Source organism: Schistocerca nitens, chromosome 1 (assembly GCF_023898315.1).
Source record: "Schistocerca nitens isolate TAMUIC-IGC-003100 chromosome 1, iqSchNite1.1, whole genome shotgun sequence".
In the NCBI taxonomy this organism is placed as follows: domain Eukaryota; kingdom Metazoa; phylum Arthropoda; class Insecta; order Orthoptera; family Acrididae; genus Schistocerca; species Schistocerca nitens.
Genome location: NC_064614.1, coordinates 899,835,844 through 899,854,814, shown reverse-complemented (window position 1 = coordinate 899,854,814; position 18,971 = coordinate 899,835,844). Strand labels below are relative to the sequence as shown.

General features: G+C 44.0%; 1 protein-coding gene across 1 annotated transcript in view; it reads right to left on the bottom strand.

The window, feature by feature from the left end:
• Nucleotides 1-18,971, bottom strand: part of LOC126192203 (serine-rich adhesin for platelets) — a 171,264-nt gene that overhangs the window by 19,592 nt on the left and 132,701 nt on the right. The window contains exons 3-4 of the mRNA XM_049932586.1: nucleotides 14,813-14,879; nucleotides 3,582-3,653 (exon numbers count right to left, since the gene is read on the bottom strand). Coding sequence (XP_049788543.1) covers nucleotides 3,582-3,653; nucleotides 14,813-14,870 — 130 coding nt within the window. The 5' untranslated portion in view covers nucleotides 14,871-14,879. The remainder of the gene's footprint in view (nucleotides 1-3,581; nucleotides 3,654-14,812; nucleotides 14,880-18,971) is intronic.

Here is an 18,971-nt window from a genome sequence, read left to right as displayed (position 1 = left end):
CATCACAACAACGTTTCACCAGGTAACGCCGGTCAACTGTTGTTTGCGTATGAGAAATCGGTTGGAAACTTTCCTCATGTCAGCACGTTGTAGGTGTCGCCACCGGCGCCAACCTTGTGTGAATGCTCTGAAAAGCTAGTCATTTGCATATCACAGCATCTTCTTCCTATCGGTTAAATTTCGCGTCTGTAGCACGTCATCTTCGTGGTGTAGCAATTTTATTGGCCAGTAGTGTATATTTGGTAAAGTTTCGTAATGAAAACAAAATAGTGATCTTTAGCTTAACAAGCCTGTTGCGGGAAGTGGCCATAAGAAAATAGCAGGTTGCTGCTTGTTGCGAAATTCAGATACTGGCGGTAAGGGCAGTTTTTGGCAAACTGCGAAGTTCGGGTGGGCAGTTCCTTTGAATACATTACAAAAAATTCGCAGCCCATCCTTCTCCCGTTACAGCTTGTCTCTAATACTGTCTTCATCGACGGGACGTTAAAGTCTGATCTTCCTTCCGCTCGCCGCAGAATCACATTGTGAGTGTGTATCTGTATTTTTTCCCACATTATTTGTTATCACAGTAGTCATATGAGATGTTGACATCGGCAAACACGTAAGTCAAGACGCTAAATTTTAAAAGAGAAAGCAAAAACATTTGTGCGCTCTTTAGGAAGCAGTTTCACTTCTATTAATTGGTTACGAAACGTACAAAACTCATGTAAACAAATTCTTATACCAGGAACACGTGAAACTTTGCCCGTTTCATCAATATGTAGACAAAAATTTTAGTTGGACATTCGTTTGCTATAAGGCTTATCAGAACGCGTCAACATAGGCGTGCATAGCACTTGCTTTATGTCCGTACAGGGTGTGGAGATGATGCTTAAAGGCATTTGACATTTAATGTTATACGTAAGGGTTATCGTGGCTCGTAGACGCAGCAATTTTTTACCTCACCTTCTCGGATTCGACACTTACTTTTCCTGTTGTTGCCATTAGGTCTTACGCCGGGCGAGTATCTGGAGGGGCCAGTGAAATTAATAAAACTTCCTGAGGTGTTTTCCCGGGTACCCGGTGATAGAACTCTGACCAATGCCAACCGTAGGATGAACGATCTCTATACACTGTTCAACCTGTAGATGTTCAAACGTTGGCTCTAGACATCGTAGGACTTTCCGGTTTGGAGTCTGAGTTTTAAGCGCCCTATGGGTCCTCGCTGTAAACCACTTGCTGAAACATGGGACAAGGCATCGTATAATTTTTCAGGTTTTATGCTATCCTCGACGTGTGCTATGGCAGTTGTAAGACACTGGCATGAACAACGAGACTAACATACTCATACTCATTATGTTCCTCATCATCCGAGTGACAGCTTCCATCAGTAGCAAAGGAAAATATCGCAGCTGTTTTTGCTGACTTTGTTTGCCTCTGGTAATTCGGGGAAGTCTATCGACCCTACATAACGCGAAGGCTCCAGGGTCGTTTTGAGTCAACGGCGGCACCTGCTCGATCGATGTGTCAAGCGGCCGCCGCTCACGTAAACAACACCGCCACCGAGGCCAAGCCACTTCCTCTTTTTTTCCCCGAAACATTGCAGAAATTACAGCAAACTGTGGCTTAAATTTTAGTGTCCTCGAATCCCTTTCCCCTCGCTTATTTCTGTCGAAACTAACGACAACGAGGTTCAAGGCACATAAAAGATTAATTTTTATAAGTTGAAGTCGTCACTAAAATAACTTGACGTGCTGGAAAGTGGCTAAAATGTAGACGAAAATCTTTCACTCTCAGGTATCTTCTATTTATTACGGAATTTTAAACTCAGCGTTCAATACCACTGTATTCCTTTGTCTTTCAGTTTTTACTTTCTGGTAATTGAGACCAAATCACACATATTTTGGGAACGACAAAATGATTCCGCCCAAGACGGTGGTTGCTATATTCTGTATTTGCTGTTGACCAATTTCAGCTCTTATGCCACTGTCTAGCAATCAATAATGCTTGGCTGGGGAATTAAAGGACATTACATTCGCCACTGCCTGTAGGAATTATTTATTTCGCTATTGCAATTTCTACAGTTAACGGCGAATATGACGTCCTTTAAATAAATCTACATGACTGTGAACCCCGACCACGAGAAGTTGATCAATAATTCAATTGCTTTTCTTCTTTCAGGTAACTCAGCGATATAAAGCAGCATCGTTTCGTTCAGTCTCAATACCACTGATGTGAGTAATCTGTTACTTTCTATCTATGAAGAAACCTTTCTACCTTAGTACCGTAGCCATTCGTGCTTCATTTGAGGAATGTTTTTCTTCAACATTAGTTTTTGACGGTTTTTGTAGAAAACGAGCTACAGTAAAAACTACTGACTTCCGCTGCTCACAGAGAACAAATTCTTCAAAGGGATAGCGACACATCTACTTAATTACTGAGAAAACTTGTATTTCCTAGCAAATTTCGGGAAGATATGAAAAAATTCCGCGAGAAGGCAGAGCAAAAACGGTGATTCGATTGAGAAATTCTCTATAATGTAAAACCGAAGAGCTCTAAGAAATTTGCGTTGTCACTAAACAAAAAGCGACTTCATGGAGTTCTGTTTTTGTAAGGTAGGATGCATTACGGAGCGTACCTTCCACCCCATTAGAGGGAATGCCGCTCGTACTGCTTAAGGTTGATTTGGATACACTCCCCAAAAATAATAACGCAAACAAAAGTAGCTTCCAAATAGACAACTAAATCACAGAATCTAAGAAACTGAGAGAAGTTTGCAGTAAAATATTAGCATACAATACGCGGCTTTTATTAATATCTTGTGTTCCAGTTACAATCCTACAAAAAATAACTTGGAAAAAAGGTGTCTCAGAGTAATACCAGCAAAAATTTTGTTTGTATGTAATTATAAATACTGTTTTGATGTTAAATCCTCAATGAAGAAAATAAAAATTAAGGTTTAATGTACCAAGTATAAGGATATAGAAATATTAATACAGCAGCAAAACAAAGCGCAGTTCTAAAATTAGATGAAAAAAGCTACATGAAGGTATAGAGGAAAGCTATGGTAGCAGCACGAAAGATAGCGAATGACTCAGCTGTCTAACAATGACCTAATGAAATAAAATAAATTTGGGCAGAAGAAGGCACAATAAATTCGTCGTAAAAATCGAAAGAGGAACTACTGTTTTAAATCGTATCTTGAAAATACCGCAGTGCGTAATGCCTTTCTTCTAGAACCCAAGCGGAATGGCGAATCAGTTGTGATTGGCCTCGTGTTTGACAAGAGTGAAATTTGAGTTACTGTTCGATAACCTCGTCAACAAATCGCTTCTAGCGGGTGCCGAGCTGTTTTCAGCAACGTTGCTGCTTCCTTACTCTGTGTTTAACAACGAAAACCTGTAGAAGAGACAGCCAGGAGATAGAGTCCTAATTTCGCTATTATTGTTTATTTTAGATTTTGGGGCTTGATGCATCGGTTTATTACTAGACATACGTCAGACTGATTACATCACTTTCTCTGGTAGATTGTTTAGGAATGTACACGTACAGGATGCTAAATAACTGCAGTCATATTCTGACAGTAAGTCGTGTTTACTTACCGCTTTGTTCATTGTCGTACGTTGTATTCTGTACACCGTACCCAAACGTGTTCTCTTCCTTGTTGATGGGAACTGAAACATATAAAATATGAACTATTAAGTTTCAAAATGAACTGAAAACACATAGGTTAGACTGGGAGAAAAAAAAATAAACAGTTACTAACACTATTTTTGTTACAACAAAAACAAACTTGCTAGTCCTTTCTAACAATCACAGGTGCAGATTGTTGTTGTTGGTGTTGTGTTTGGTCTTCAGTCCGAAGACTAGTTTGATGGAGCATTCCCCCTCCCCCCCCCCACCTCACACCCAGTAGTCTATCCTAGGCAGGCTTCTTCATCTCTGAATAATTACTGCAACCTACATCCATAAGAACCTGAACCTGCTTACTGTAGTCATGCCTAGATCTCCTCTACAATTTTTATCCGCCCCCCCCCCCCTTCATAGACACACGTCCCTCTTTTACCAAACTGACTATTCCTTGAAGCCCCAAGGTGTGTCCTATCAAACATTTCGTTTTTTTCGTCAAGCTGTGCCATGAATTTCTTTTCTCTCCAGTTCGATTCAGTATCTCCTCATTAGTTATTCGATGTACCCATCTAACTCTTATAGCACTACCATTCAGAAGCTTCTATGCTCTTCTGGTCTGAACCGCTTATCTCCACGTTTCGCTTTAGTAAAAGGCTACATTCCAGAAAAATAACTTCAGAACAGACTTAGTACGACTTAAATTTATATTCGAGATTAACAGATTCCTCTTTTTCAGTAATACTTTCTTTGCTGTTGCTTGTCTACATATTGTACCGTCTATACTTAGTTCATCATCAGGTATTTTGCTGCCCAAATAGCAGCATCCATCTGCTAATTTTAGTGTCTTATTTCTTAATCTAATTCCCTCGGTAGCGCCTAATTTAATTCACTATATACCATTACCCTTGTTTCACTTTTGTTGATTTTCATCTATAGCCTCTTTTCAAGATACAATGTATTTCGTTCAGTTGCTGTTCCAAGTCTTTTGCTGTCTCTGGCAAAATTACAGTGTCATCGGTAATCTCAAAGTTTTCATTTCTTATCCCTGACTTTGTATTTCTTCTCCGAATTTCACCTTGGTTTCCTTTACTTCTTGTTCACTGTACGTGAGTCCGCCCCTGGTAGCTGAGTGGTCAGCGGGACGGAATGTCATACCTAACGATCTGTCTGCTTTCGGCAGCGGTGGGGCGAGGACGTACGCTGCATCCCGCCGTGCGCGACCGTGAGCGCTTGCTTGTGTTTACCTGCTCGCGGCGCGAGTTGTATTTGTTCCAAGTTCAGTGCGACTATGGCACACACATGGCGCCACGATACGATCAGAATTACCTTACAACCAGATCACGCGCGTCCTCGAGCCTATGAAATAGAACAGTTCACACGCGACGATCTACGTTTAGATCCGGCGAGCGTAGTTTATGTTAAAATGATCAGTGCAGAGGTCTGCGCGTCAGTGGCGTCTAAATACGCGAAGTCTCTCAGATTTAAACATTCTGACGGGCATATCGGTGCAGTGGCGGTGGATCATGCAGGCATGGGCCTGAGGACTTTAAGGGTTTTTGAGCTCCCCTTCGAGGTCCCAGAGGAAGTTATCAAGGACGCCTTCCGACAATATGGCAATATCAGCCACGTTGCAGAAAAATGGCAAACTTTTTCGACATATAAGGTCTATAATGGTGTGCGCCAAATTAAACTTGAGCTCAAGAAACATGTGCTGTCTTATTTGAACATCGGTGGCTGTCGCGCAATCATAATGTACGACGGTCAACCGAGTACCTGTTCCGGATGTGGGCAGGAAGGCCATGTTCGATCGGGCTGCTTACAACGTAGACTTAAGCAGACACCAGTGGGAGACTCGGTTTCGCCGACGGGGACGACAGTCCTGCCCCTCACCTACGGTCAGACGACGATGCGCACCATAGATGAGGAAGAAACGGGCGGTCGGGCACATCCATCGACGTCAGGAGGACCAAGGGAGGAAGAGGGAGGAGCCCCGACGCCAACGCAGATGTCGCCCCCACCACACCAACAACAGCAGTAACAGTCCCACGGAATCCAGGCGCAACATAACATTCAGAACGCGATGGATGTGGACGCGAACATTGTCCAGAGCGCGGCTTTCCTAGCGGGAGGTGATACGCCGCTGGATGACATCCCACATTCGGATACGGATGTCCACGTTCGAAAGCAACGTTCGCTTCGACGACACAAGCGACGTCGGCGGACCCCTTCTGACGATTGCCTCCTAAGCACGGCTGGTCAAGAAGGCGACATTTCGTCAGATGACATGGATGCTGCGCCTGCTGAGGATCTAAGTGGTGTAGACGGTTCGCTTGCCTATACCACGAGTGCCCAGTTACTTCTTGCACCACAGATGCAGCAGGTCGCGTCGATGGATGGCGCTAAAGAGCTAAAAGCATTTTTTTAATTTTCCTACAGGCAGCATCTACCTTTCCCCTAGCCAAGCCTGTTTCCACAGCTTAGGATTTGTCCTAGTCATTCCTGCGTAGCCATTTTTCATTTCCTGTGATTCATTTTTTAGACGTATGTACTGTCTTTCGGTTAGTTAATTTGCAACATTTCTACATTTCCTTTTTTCATGTACACTTCTGACGTCGTCAGCGTGGAGGAGATCTGTAGAATTATGAACACCGAATAAATTTTCAGGTGCCAAGATCGCTAAAATCATTTAGTCATATAGATTACCGGTTTCAGCAAATCTCTGTTGCCAATTTCGGATCTGCAAAATATGTGACCTATACAGTAGCTAACATAACAGCATACGTAATCATATCCAAGATTTTCATTATATGGAATAACAACATACCTACGTTGACATTATTACACAATCTTCTCCTTCACTACAGTTGTCGTTGTTGTTGTGGTCTTCAGTCCTGAGACTGGTTTGATGCAGCTCTCCATGCTACTCTATCCCGTGCAAGCTTCTTCATCTCCCAGTACCTACCGCAACCTACATCCTTCTGAATCTGCTTAGTGTATTCATCTCTTGGTCTCCCTCTACGATTTTTACCCTCCACGCTGCCCTCCAATACTAAATTGGTGATCCCTTGATGCCTCAGAACATGTCCTACCAACCGATCCCTTCTTCTAGTCAAGTTGTGCCACAAACTTCTCTTCTTCTCAATCCTATTCAATACTTCCTCATTAGTTATGTGATCTACCCATCTAATCTTCAGCATTCTTCTGTAGCACCACATTTCAAAAGCTTCTATTCTCTTCTTGTCCAAACTATTTATCGTCCATGTTTCACTTCCATACATGGCTACACTCCATACAAATACTTTCAAAAATTATTTCCTGACACTTAAATCTATACTCGATGTTAACAAATTCCTCTTCTTCAGAAACACTGTCCATTCCTTTCAATTGCTCTTCCAAGTCATTTGCTGTCTCTGACAGAATTACAATGTCATCGGCGAACCTCAAAGTTTTTATTTCTTCTCCATGGATTTTAATAGCTACTCCGAAGTTTTCTTTTGTTTCCTTCACTGCTTGCTCAATATACAGATTGAATAACATCGGGGAGAGACTACAACCCTGTCTCACTCCCTTCCCAACCACTGCTTCCCTTTCATGTCCCTCGACTCTTATAACTGCAATCTGGTTTCTGTACAAATTGTAAATAGCCCTTCGCTCCCTGTATTTTACCCCTGCCACCTTCAGAATTTGAAAGAGAGTATTCCAGTCAACATTGTCAAAAGCTTTCTCTAAGTCTACAAATGCTAGAAACGTAGGTTTGCCCTTCCTTAATCTAGCTTCTAAGATAAGTCGTAGGGTCAGTATTGCCTCACGTGTTCCAACATTTCTACGGAATCCAAACTGATCTTCCCCGAGGTTGGCTTCTACTAGTTTTCCCATTCGTCTGTAAAGAATTCGCGTTAGTATTTTGCAGCTGTGACTTACTAAACTGATAGTTCGGTAATTTTCACATCTGTCAACACCTGCTTTCTTTGGGATTGGAATTATTATATTCTTCTTGAAGTCTGAGGGTATTTCGCCTGTTTCATACATCTTGCTCACCAGAAGGTAGAGTTTTGTCAGGACTGGCTGTACCAAGGCCGTCAGTAGTTCTAATGGAATGTTGTCTACTCCGGGGGCCTTGTTTCGACTCAGGTCTTTCAGTGCTCTGTCAAACTCTTCACGCAGTATCGTATCTCCCATTTCATCTTCATCTACATCCTCTTCCACTTCCATAATATTGTCCTCAAGTACATCGCCCTTGTATAGACCCTCTATATACTCCTTCCACCTTTCTGCTTTCCCTTCTTTGCTTAGAACTGGGTTTCCAACTGAGCTCTTGATGTTCATGCAAGTGGTTCTCTTATCTCCAAAGGTCCCTTTAATTTTCCTGTAGGCAGTATCTATCTTACCCCTGGTGAGACAAGCCTCTACATCCTTACATTTGTCCTCTAGCCATCCCTGCTTAGCCATTTTGCATTTCCTGTCGATCTCATTTTTGAGACGTTTGTATTCCTTTTTGCCTGCTTCATTTACTGCGTTTTTATATTTTCTCCTTTCATCAATTAAATTCAATATTTCTTCTGTTACCCAAGGATTTCTACTAGCCCTCGTCTTTTTAACTACTTGATCCTCTGCTTCCTTCACTACTTCATCCCTCAGAGCTACCCATTCTTCTTCTACTGTATTTCTTTCCCCCATTCCTGTCAACTGTTCCCTTATGCTCTCCCCGAATCTCTGTACAACCTCTGGTTTAGCCAGCTTATCGAGGTCCCATCTCCTTAAATTCCACCTTTTTGCAGTTTCTTCAGTTTTAATCTACAGTTCATAACCAATAGATTGTGGTCAGAGTCCACATCTGCTCCTGGAAATGTCTTACAATTTAAAACCTGGTTCCTAAATCTCTGTCTTACCATTATATAATCTATCTGATGCCTTTTAGTATCCTCAGGATTCTTCCATGTATACAACCTTCTTTTATGATTCTTGAACCAAGTAAGTGGTGCTATACGATGTATGTCCATGGTCCGTCTTTCATTCCATTTCCCCAGTCCATGTTCTCTATTTTTTCCTTCTCTTCCTTTTCCTACTATCGAATTCCAGTCCCCACCCACAATTAAAGTTACTCCTCCCTTAACTATCTGAATAATTTGTTTATCTCATCATACGTTCTTTGAATTTCTTCAACATCTGTGGTTCTAATTGGCATATAAACTTGTACGATTATGGTAGGTGTTGGCTTCGAACCTATATTGGCTGCGATACTGTGTTCACAGTGCTGTTCATGGTAGCTTGCCCTGATTCCTATTTCCTTATTCATTATTAAGCCTACTCCTTCAGTATCCCTATTTAACTTCATGTTGATAACCTGTAGTGACCTGACCAGCAGTCCTTCCTACCTCCAAACTTAACCAATTTGCACTGTATCTAACTGCAACCAATCCATTTTCCTTTTTAAATCCTCCAACTTGCCTGCCCGATTTAAGGGATCTAACATTCAACGCTCCGACCCGTAGAATCCCAGTTTTATTTTTCCTGATGACGACATCATCCTGAATAGACGCCATTCGGAAATCCGAATGGGAAACTATTTGACCTCCGGAATGCCATCATAATATAACCGTACAATAGAGCTGCATACCCACGGTTTTTCGCAGTACCTATGTGGCAAGGGTACATTGGCTAATGTTGTCCCTGCAACTACTGAAATGGCTGCTGCACGTCTTCAGAAGCCACGAGCTAGTCTGACCTCGCTACTGGTACTCCTGACGCTGTAGTTGCACCTACAGTTCGGCTATCTGTATCGCTGAGGCACGCAAGCCTCTCCATCAACGGTCTTACGGGACCAAACTGCTAAGGTCATCGGTCCCTAAGCCTACACACTACTTAATCTATCTTACGCTAAGGACAAAACACACACATACATACGAGTCGAACCTCCGATGGGGGGAGCCGTGCCAACCGTGACAACGCGCCAAAGACCACGCGGCTACCCCGCGTGGCGGCAGGTCTTCTCGCTTCTCCGCCCCAGGACCGGATGGTATCCACATCCAAATGTTGCTGCATTTATCAACCCATAGTCTGCGTTACCTCCTTCGCCTTTATAATCGAATTTGGACCGACAGTACTTTTCCCAGACGATGGCGGGAAGCTATCGTCGTTCCTGTTCCGAAACCTGGAAAGGACAAACATCTCCCCTCTAGCTATCGCCCCATTTCTCTCACGAGTAGTGTCTGTAAGGTTTTGGAGCGTATGGTGAATTGCCGTTTAGTTTGGTGGCTGGAGTCCTGCAGTCTTTTAACACCTGCCCAATGCGGATTCCGAAAGCATCGTTCTGCAGTTGACCATCTTGTTGTTCTCTCCACTTACATTATGAACAATTTTCTCCGGAAACGCCAAACAGTAGCAATATTTTTTGATCTGGAGAGAGCATACGATACCTGTTGGAGGACAGGCATCCTCCGCACACTGTTCTCTTGGGGTTTCGAGGTCGGCTGCCCCTTTTTCTTCGCGAATTTATGGTAGAGCGCACATTTAGAGTGCGGGTGAACACTACTCTCTCCCGTACTTTCTCCCAAGAAAACGGGGTAGCCCAGGGCTCCGTGCTAAGTGTTGTACTGTTTGCCATTGCCATAAATCCAATTATGGATTGTCTCCTTCCTGATGTCTCGGGCTCCCTCTTTGTGGACGATTTTGCGATATACTACAGCTCTCAACGGACCAGCCTTCTTGAACGACGTCTTCAAGGATGTCTCGATCGCCTCCGCTCTTGGAGCATCGAAACCGGCTTCCGTTTTTCTCCCAGTAAGACCGTTTGTGTTAATTTTTGGCGACGTAAGGCGTTTCTTCCACCCTCCTTACATCTAGGACCTGTCAACCTTCCGTTTTCAGACGTCGCTAGATTCTTGGGTCTTATGTTTGATAGAAAACTGTGCTGGTCCTCCCACGTTTCCTATCTTTCGGCTCGCTGTCTGCGATCCCTCAACACCCTCCGTGTCCTGAATGGTACCTCCTGGGGAGCGGACCGAGTGGTCCTTCTCCGCCTCTATCGCGCCTTAGTGCGCTCGAAATTGGACTATGGAAGCGTAGTCTACTCCTCTGCTCGGCCGTCTATTCTTCGGCGTCTCGACTCTATCCACCACCGTGGATTACGTTTAGTGTCTGGCGCTTTTTACACCAGCCCTGTGGAAAGCCTTTATGCTGAGACTGCTGAACCTCCGCTGTCCAATCGGCGAGTAGTCCTTCTGAGTCGTTATGCTAGCCATCTGTCTTCCATGCCTGCTAATCCAGCCCGTGACATTTTTTTCGACGCCTCCTTGGATGAAGGGTATGCAGGCCGCCCTTCCTCCCTACTACCACCGGGAGTCCGCTTCCGTCAACTGCTCCATTCTCTTTCCTTCCGCTTTCCTAAAACCTTCTTGACAACTTGGGATACAGCACCGCCTTGGCTCCGTCCCCGGATCTTCCTGCTCCGTGACCTTTGTCAATTTCCCAAGGATGGTACCCCTTCACTTGTTTATCGTCGGGCATTTGCTGCTCTATGTGCACAAATGAAGGAAGCCACATTTATTTACACTGATGGCTCGAAAACATCGTTAGGTGTAGGGAGTGCCTATATTGTTGGCGACACCCCAAATCGATTTCGACTTCCCGACCAGTGTTCGGTGTATACTGCGGAGCTTTACGCTGTTCTCCAGGCTGTCCAATACATCCGCCGCCATCAGCGGATACAGTATGTTATCTGTTCAGATTCTCTCAGCTCTCTACTCAGTCTCCAAGCTCTCTACCCTGTCCACCCTCTGGTCCACCGGATTCAGGACTGTCTGCGCTTGCTCCACCTGGGGGGCGTCTCGGTGGCGCTCCTCTGGCTCCCAGGACACGTTGGTACCTGTGGAAATGAGGCGGCCGATATAGCGGCCAAGGCTGCAGTCTCTCTTCTTCGGCCAGCTATTCGATCGATTCCCTTCGCCTATCTACGGAGCGTTTTATGTCGTCGTGTTGTTCTTTTATGGTACGCACATTGGTCGACACTTCCCCATAATAAATTGCTGGACGTGAAAGCTCTTCCCTGTGCTTGGACCTCTTCCTCCCGAACGCGTCGTCGGGAGGAGGTAATTTTAACTAGACTTCGGATAGGGAACTGTCTTTTTAGCCATCGACATCTTTTAAGCGGCGATCCTCCCCCACTCTGTCCCCACTGCTCTCAGCTGTGGACGGTAAGACACCTTTTAATTGAGTGCCCCTATTTTACTCCGTTACGCGCCCGTCTACAACTGTCGCCTGATATATCGTCCATTTTAGCAGATGACACGCGCTCGGCCGATCGCGTTCTCGAGTTTATTAGTGCCAGTGAAATGACGTCAGTCATTTGAAGCTTTTTTTGGGGACAACCAACCCCTTTCTGTAGTGGATTTTTAAGCCTTCCTTCTGCTTTTAGTTTCTCCAATTTTTTGAGTTTCGTTCCCATTGCTACTGGTTTCCATTTTCGGTTTTTACTGTTTCCTAAGTCACGGACCGGGCGCTAATGACCATAGTAGTTTTGCGCCCTAAAACCAAAACAAAACAAAAAAAGTCAGAATGCCACCTCCAACAGGACCAAGACTGGCACTGCGATGCAGACCAACCGCCGAGCTGCTCAAAATACAAGTAAAGTATTCTTTCATTTGAAAACATTTCTTGTCATAACATCGACGGCTCGTCCAGTTAAAAATTTTCGACAGCAAGATACGACCATACATAAACAGAATCCCGCGCAGAGGCCGTGTCCGCATGTTGCAAATTAGCTCAGTGACTTTCGTACAGAAACTTTAGGTAGCCGGAACACTTAGTGAAAACGGTCTAGCACACAATTCTCATCTGCCATTTGACAGTAAGTTTCAAAAACAGCACACACTTCGATGCGGAGTGAAAAATTCGTTGCGGAATCTCGTTAGCGGTTTACGAGAAGTCTCTTCAGTAATAAGGCCACAAGTCTGAAAGGTAATCGCATTCGTGATAGGAGGGCAAAGAAGATCTGCGTACCTCTTTAACAGCTACTATCCAGTTCGGCTGGCCAAATTTCAAGGATTTGACTTGCCAGACCAAACGAATACTTGTCATTGACATTTTCTCATACCAAACAGTAACAGTTTTAGCTCATAGCACGTAGGAATTGTGATCTTACACTGGAAGATTTATAATATTGCGTTCTTGTTAAGATGACAACAAACGGAAAACTGTAGTTGGCCAACAGCTCGTTGCAGACGTTCTGAATCAGCTTACCTCACACCTCATTCAACGAACTCATTTCCGTGTTGTACAAACATCATGCAGCTCCACCTCTCCCCGGCTTCAACCATGCATGCATGTACTTATCCCGGGAGGCTTCCTGATATTCACGATGAACACGCCACGGAGTATTACTCACGGTCTGGCAGAAACGTGATTTGCTATTAGTGTATCTTCGGCAACTGTAACGGGATAACTTTCTAGGCAGGAGCCAGCTCTTCTCCAGATGTACCTACAGTGCAGTTATTTAGTTTGAACAGCGCATTGCTTTACCAGAAAAGACCCTGTTGCCTTCCCTGGACCTGTGAGCTGAGTTACCCAGTCTCAGGAGGGACTAGAGTTTAACGTGAACTCCGAACCACGATGGACATTGGCATTTTTCGCACAACCAAATCATTGTTACACTTGAAGAAAGCGATAAGTGATGGAAGAAATCTGGCTCATGACTGTACCCAGGATCTTTTGATTTGATGCCTGACACTTATAGATGTACCAACCTTCTTTGCAGCACTGCTAACAACCCTGGTCTTTTGGCGCTATGAGCGAGTGTAAAACGAGTGTCCATTCGCCTTGGCTTGTGCCCAGGTTTGTTTAATCTTTTCTCATGATCGCTACACAAGATGTATGATGGAGGAGGCACGATAGTCGTACAGCCTCCCCCAAATACCAGTTCCCTACCCAGGAAGGGTACGCGAGAAGAGCGTCGCTTTTATTACTGCGATTCCTGTTTATGTTCCCTGAGCATCTCAGTTGCATATTCGTATGGGCTATACGAGCTGCTACGGTCGTAGCAACTTGTCCCAGAATTACTAAGATGCCTCCTGTCGGGCATACTTGATAATGAGTATCAACGCTCGAATAGTACTCTACAACTGGTAACAATAGCACCCTGTATAATATTTCTTTTACAGATGCACTGCACTTATCCAAAGCCCTTTTTTCGAAGACTGCGATTCATCTTCCAGACTACAGATTTTGTGTTCGTCCCATTTCATATCGCTTTTTAGTATTAGCCCTACGATGTGACTGGCTCGGCGTTGCAGCTCGGACGTCGGAGCTTTCAAAAAACACTCAGTCAGCTGCATCTTCAAAAAACACTCAGTCAGCTGTACCTTCATCAGTACAAAATTCAGATAATGTCTGTGTTCTGCGCCTGTAAATTTGTAAGCAAGTGTTGGCTAAAATCAGAGATGCAAAGTACATTAAATATGTTTGGATGCAGTATGAAGCCATCTTTCCCTTCAGTGGTTACGTGATTAAACAGAACTTCGGTAACTGGACCAGAGTCCTCTGAAGGGTACGAAGTTACCATAGTCTGTAGTGTGCAGCACTTGTCTGGGAGTTTGCGAGGTGCTGCTGTCACTGTGTTTCTGGACCTTAGATTAACATGTCAGAGACGCTCGTGACTCCAAGACAGGATACATGTTCACATCTCGTCATCCAGCACACCTAGTTTCACAGGATGGAGTCATCTCGAAACCTGCCGGACAGTGTATGACAGTAGTGAAACGTTGGTTTGGGGATTCTGTGATGCCAAGTAATGCTAAAGTCACTTACCCGTCAGACTGGTCTCCAAACCTTCCAGTCTGTGACTTTTTTTTATGTGGAATCTGAAGAGGATTGTGTACCGGACTAAGAATTCTGGCGCAGTTCAAGTTACAAATTGAAGCAGAAATGGCCTACGTCCTAGATGACACAGTGCTCATCATGCAAAAAACCTACAGGAACTACTTAGTTAATGCATGTGACAAAGTGGACGGCATTGGTGTCATGTAATTTTTGAAAACTGATGCCTAATGCAGTTTTCAGTTCTGCGTGACATATTTTGAACCTAGAATAAAGTTTTGTAACGTACCTTAAATTTTTAAAAATATTTTAAATATTTCGTTTCTCTGCGTCTTAGTGCACGAGATACTGATATTTGATAGTGTTAGCGTGTTTATCACGAGAGACTATTTACCTGATGCGGCGAGAGTGACAGCGGCGAGTAAGGACGCCAGAAGCCTCAGTGGCGCCATTCCTCACACCTGCAACAAGAGAGGAATGCGTAGCTTGAATCACTGCATACAGTCTGCTCCTGCGCACGAAATCATGCCCTCTGGCTAGGAGGCCAGCAGCAAGGCGTGACCGGTACGGAGCGCTACGTCTGCGTGAATTGGTGTACAGTATTATGAAATCGCCAACGCGCTAATACTACATTATTGCAGCTTGCTAAACAAAGAAGTTCTCCGAATTATATAGGGTGGTCCATTGATCGTGACCGGGCCAAATATCTCACAAAATAAGCGTCAAACGAAAAAACTACAAAGAACGAAACACGTCTAGCTTGAAGGGGGAAACCAGATGCGCTATGGTTGGCCCGCTAGACGGCGGTGCCATAGGTCAAACGGATATCAACTGCGTTTTTTTAAAAATAGGAACCCCCATTTTTTATTACATATTCGTGCAGTACGTAAGGAAATATGAATGTTTCAGTTGGACCACTTTTTTCGCTTTGTGATAGATGGTGCTGTAATAGTCACAAACATATGGCTCACAATTTTACACGAACAGTTGGTAACAGGAAGGTTTTTTAAATTAAAATACAGAACGTAGGTACGTTTGAACACTTTATTTCGGTTGTTCCAATGTGATACATGTACCTTTGTGAACTTATCATTTCTGAGAACGCATGCTGTTACAGTGTGATTATCTGTAAACACCACATTAATGCAATAAATGCTCAAAATGATGTCCGTCAACATCAATGCATTTAGCAATATGTGTAACGAAATTCCTCTCAACAGCGAGTAGTTCGCCTTCCGTAATGTTCGCACATGCATTGACAATGTGCTGGCGCATGTTGTCAGGCGTTGTTGGTGGATCACGATAGCAAATACCCTTCAACTTTCCCCACAGAAAGAACTCCGGGGACGTCAGATACGGTGAACGTGCGGACCATGGTATGGTGTTTCGACGACCAATCCACCTGTCATGAAATATGCTATTCAATACCGCTTCAACCGCACGCGAGCTATGTGCCGGACATCCATCATGTTGGAAGTACATCGCGATTCTGTCATGCAGTGAAACATCTTGTAGTAACATCGGTAGAGCATTACGTAGGAAATCAGCGTACATTGTACCATTTAGATTGCCATCGATAAAATGGAGGCCAATTATCCTTCCTCCCATAATGCCGCACCATACATTAACCCGCCAAGGTCGCTGATGTTCCACTTGTCGCAGCCATCGTGGATTTTCTGTTGCCCAATAGTGCATATTATGCCGGTTTACGCTACCGCTGTTGGTGAATGACGCTTCGTCGCTAAATAGGACGTGTGCAAAAAATCTGTCATCGTCCCGTAATTTCTGTTGTGGCCAGTGGCAGAACTGTACACGACGTTCAAAGTCGTCGCCATGCAATTCCTAGTGCATAGAAATATGGTACGGGTGCAATCGATGTTGATATAGCATTCTCAACACCGACGTTTTTGAGATTCCCTATTCTCGCGCAGTTTGTCTGCTACTGATGTGCGGACTAGCCGCGACAGCAGCTAAAACACCTACTTGGGCATCATCATTTGTTGCAGGTCGTGGTTAACGTTACAACTGTGGCTGAACACTTCTTGTTTCTTTAAATAACGTAACTATCCGGCGAACGGTCCGGACACTTGGATGATGTCGTCCAGGATACCGAGCAGCATACATAGCACACGCCCGTTGGGTATTTTGATCACAATAGCCATACATCAACACGACATCGACCTTTTCCGCAATTGGTAAACGGTCCATTTTAACACGGTTAATGTATCACGAAGCAAATACCGTCCGCACTGGGGGAATGTTACGTGATACCACGTACTTATACGTTTGTGACTATTACAGCGCTATCTATCACAAAGCGAAAAAAGTGGTCCAACTAAAACATTCATACTTCTTCACATAATACACGAATATGTAATAAAAAATGGGGGTTCCTATTTTTTAAAAAAAGCGGTTGATATTCGTTTGACCTATAGCAGCGCCCTCTAGCGGGCCAACCATAGCGCGATCTGCTTTGCCCCTTCAAGCTAGACGAGTTTCGTTCTTTGTAGTTTTTTCGTTTGATGCTTATTTCGTGAGATATTTGGCCCGGTCACTATCAGTGGACGACCCTGTATAAGCAAATTTCTAAATCATACGAAACTTCATTGTTCCAGAGTCTTTTGAAATCTAAAACATCTAGGAAGTATATACACAAACTAAAACGACTAATGAAAATTTGTACCAAGGCCGGGATTCGAACCGAGGTCTGCTGCTGACTAGATAAAGATGCTAACCACCAAGCCACCCTGGCACAGTGGCTTTGCATGACTGCACGGACATCCTTAGCATGTCTCTTACCTCAACGGGAATTTGGATCGAGGAGAGAGGCGTGCTAGGGTAGTCCGTGCAGGTATGCGAAGCCACTGTGCCAGGGTGCCCGTAGTTCTTAGCGCATTTGTTTGGTGAACAGGAGACATGGGTTCAAATCGCGACCTTGGAACAAATTTTCATTCGTCGCTTCGGTCTGCATATGTACATCAAATCTCTACATGTTTACGAAACAAAGCGGCGAATAACATATGCACGGCAAAAAGGAGAGTGATGGGAATCTTATACAGGGAATGGAAAAATTATCCCACAATTGTTGTAGCTTTTGCACAGTGTGAAAAGTTGACTATAGAACGTAGAAAAGAAGAAGACGAAACTGTGGAAATATTAGTAAGTTGCGTACATATTCTTTAAATGCATTTTTTACGGCGATGTCAAATTTAAATGATGATTGCCTTGCTAGTTGACGGGTCCAATACGATTTTGTGTGTTTTGTTCATGACGTTTCTTGCCACTGAAAACAGAATGAGTAGTTTTTACACACTTTTATTGGAAGTATAAATACATGAAAACCAAATGAGGTAATATTTTCCTGTATTTCACTTCAAGTAATTAGATAATGAAAACATTGATAGCGGGAAGAAAACTGTAAGAGGAGAATGAATAGCATATATCAGCTATCACCTGGTGCTAAAGCAATATTATTTCCTCCGTCTTAGGGTTCCAGCTGTTCTCATTCCTTTTAAACTAATTAGTATTACATTATCGAATCACTTTAAAATGCACAACTCCGAAATGTGATACCCATTACACGCATGTCACATGAGGTACATGTCAAGAAGGAACAAAGAAGACTCTCAGGCTGTCTAAACGCATTTCGTTCACAGATATCTTGGTAAAGAAAGCGATGTGTTGTGGAAGATCGCATCTGTATAATGTCACTGGTGCCAGAGGTGATGGTTAAATGTGAAGGGCGTTGCAACAATGCTACGTCAGTATCGGCCAGAGTGCTGCAGCGGAGCAACTCGCCTCCAAATAACGAGGAGAGAACGGAAATGGCGTCTAGTGCAGTAGTTCAACGAACCCGCCGCATATAGGTCGAAGCTCACGGGCATGATTTTAAAATACGCCCCTGGACTTTAGTTGCGTACCAATGAGACACTTCGATCATTGTGTCAGCGGCACCCACCTTTTATCTTTTCTTTTTTTTTTTTTTAATGTGTGGTGTACGAGAATTGCTGTGGCTGGACTTTCTGGATGAAGAAGTAAATGGTTATTGTTCTCTTTATTTACTCGTAAGAAGGACTGCGTGTTCAGTGTCCATGAGCCCTTCCATGACGGGGGTTTCTACACGTTTTTGTTGGCTACTGTGGCAGCCAAATTCGGAGCCAATGTTGTGGGGCAACAGATCCAACGTAGTCCAGATGGCGGGTGGTCGGTCAGACGTCTTCTGTGGTGTCCAGGAGCGTACGCATTGTCTTCCTGATGATGTCCTGGATGGGTTCGATGTCCATTTCTTGATGAAGGTCCCTCGTTCGTGCTCACTGAGGGCCTTGGAGAATTATCCGAAGACAGATATTTTGCAACACCTGTATCTTTCTAATTTTTGTGTTGCTTGTGGTACCCGAGGAACAGCAGCCATGTAACATGGAGGGCAGGACCATTGCTTGGTATCGCTTAAGTTTTCTGCTAAAAGACATATGAGAGCTGCCGAGGAATGGGTACAAGTAGTATAGTCTTCCCCGCATCACATTTTGTACGATCTACCGTTCCTCATTTTCTGT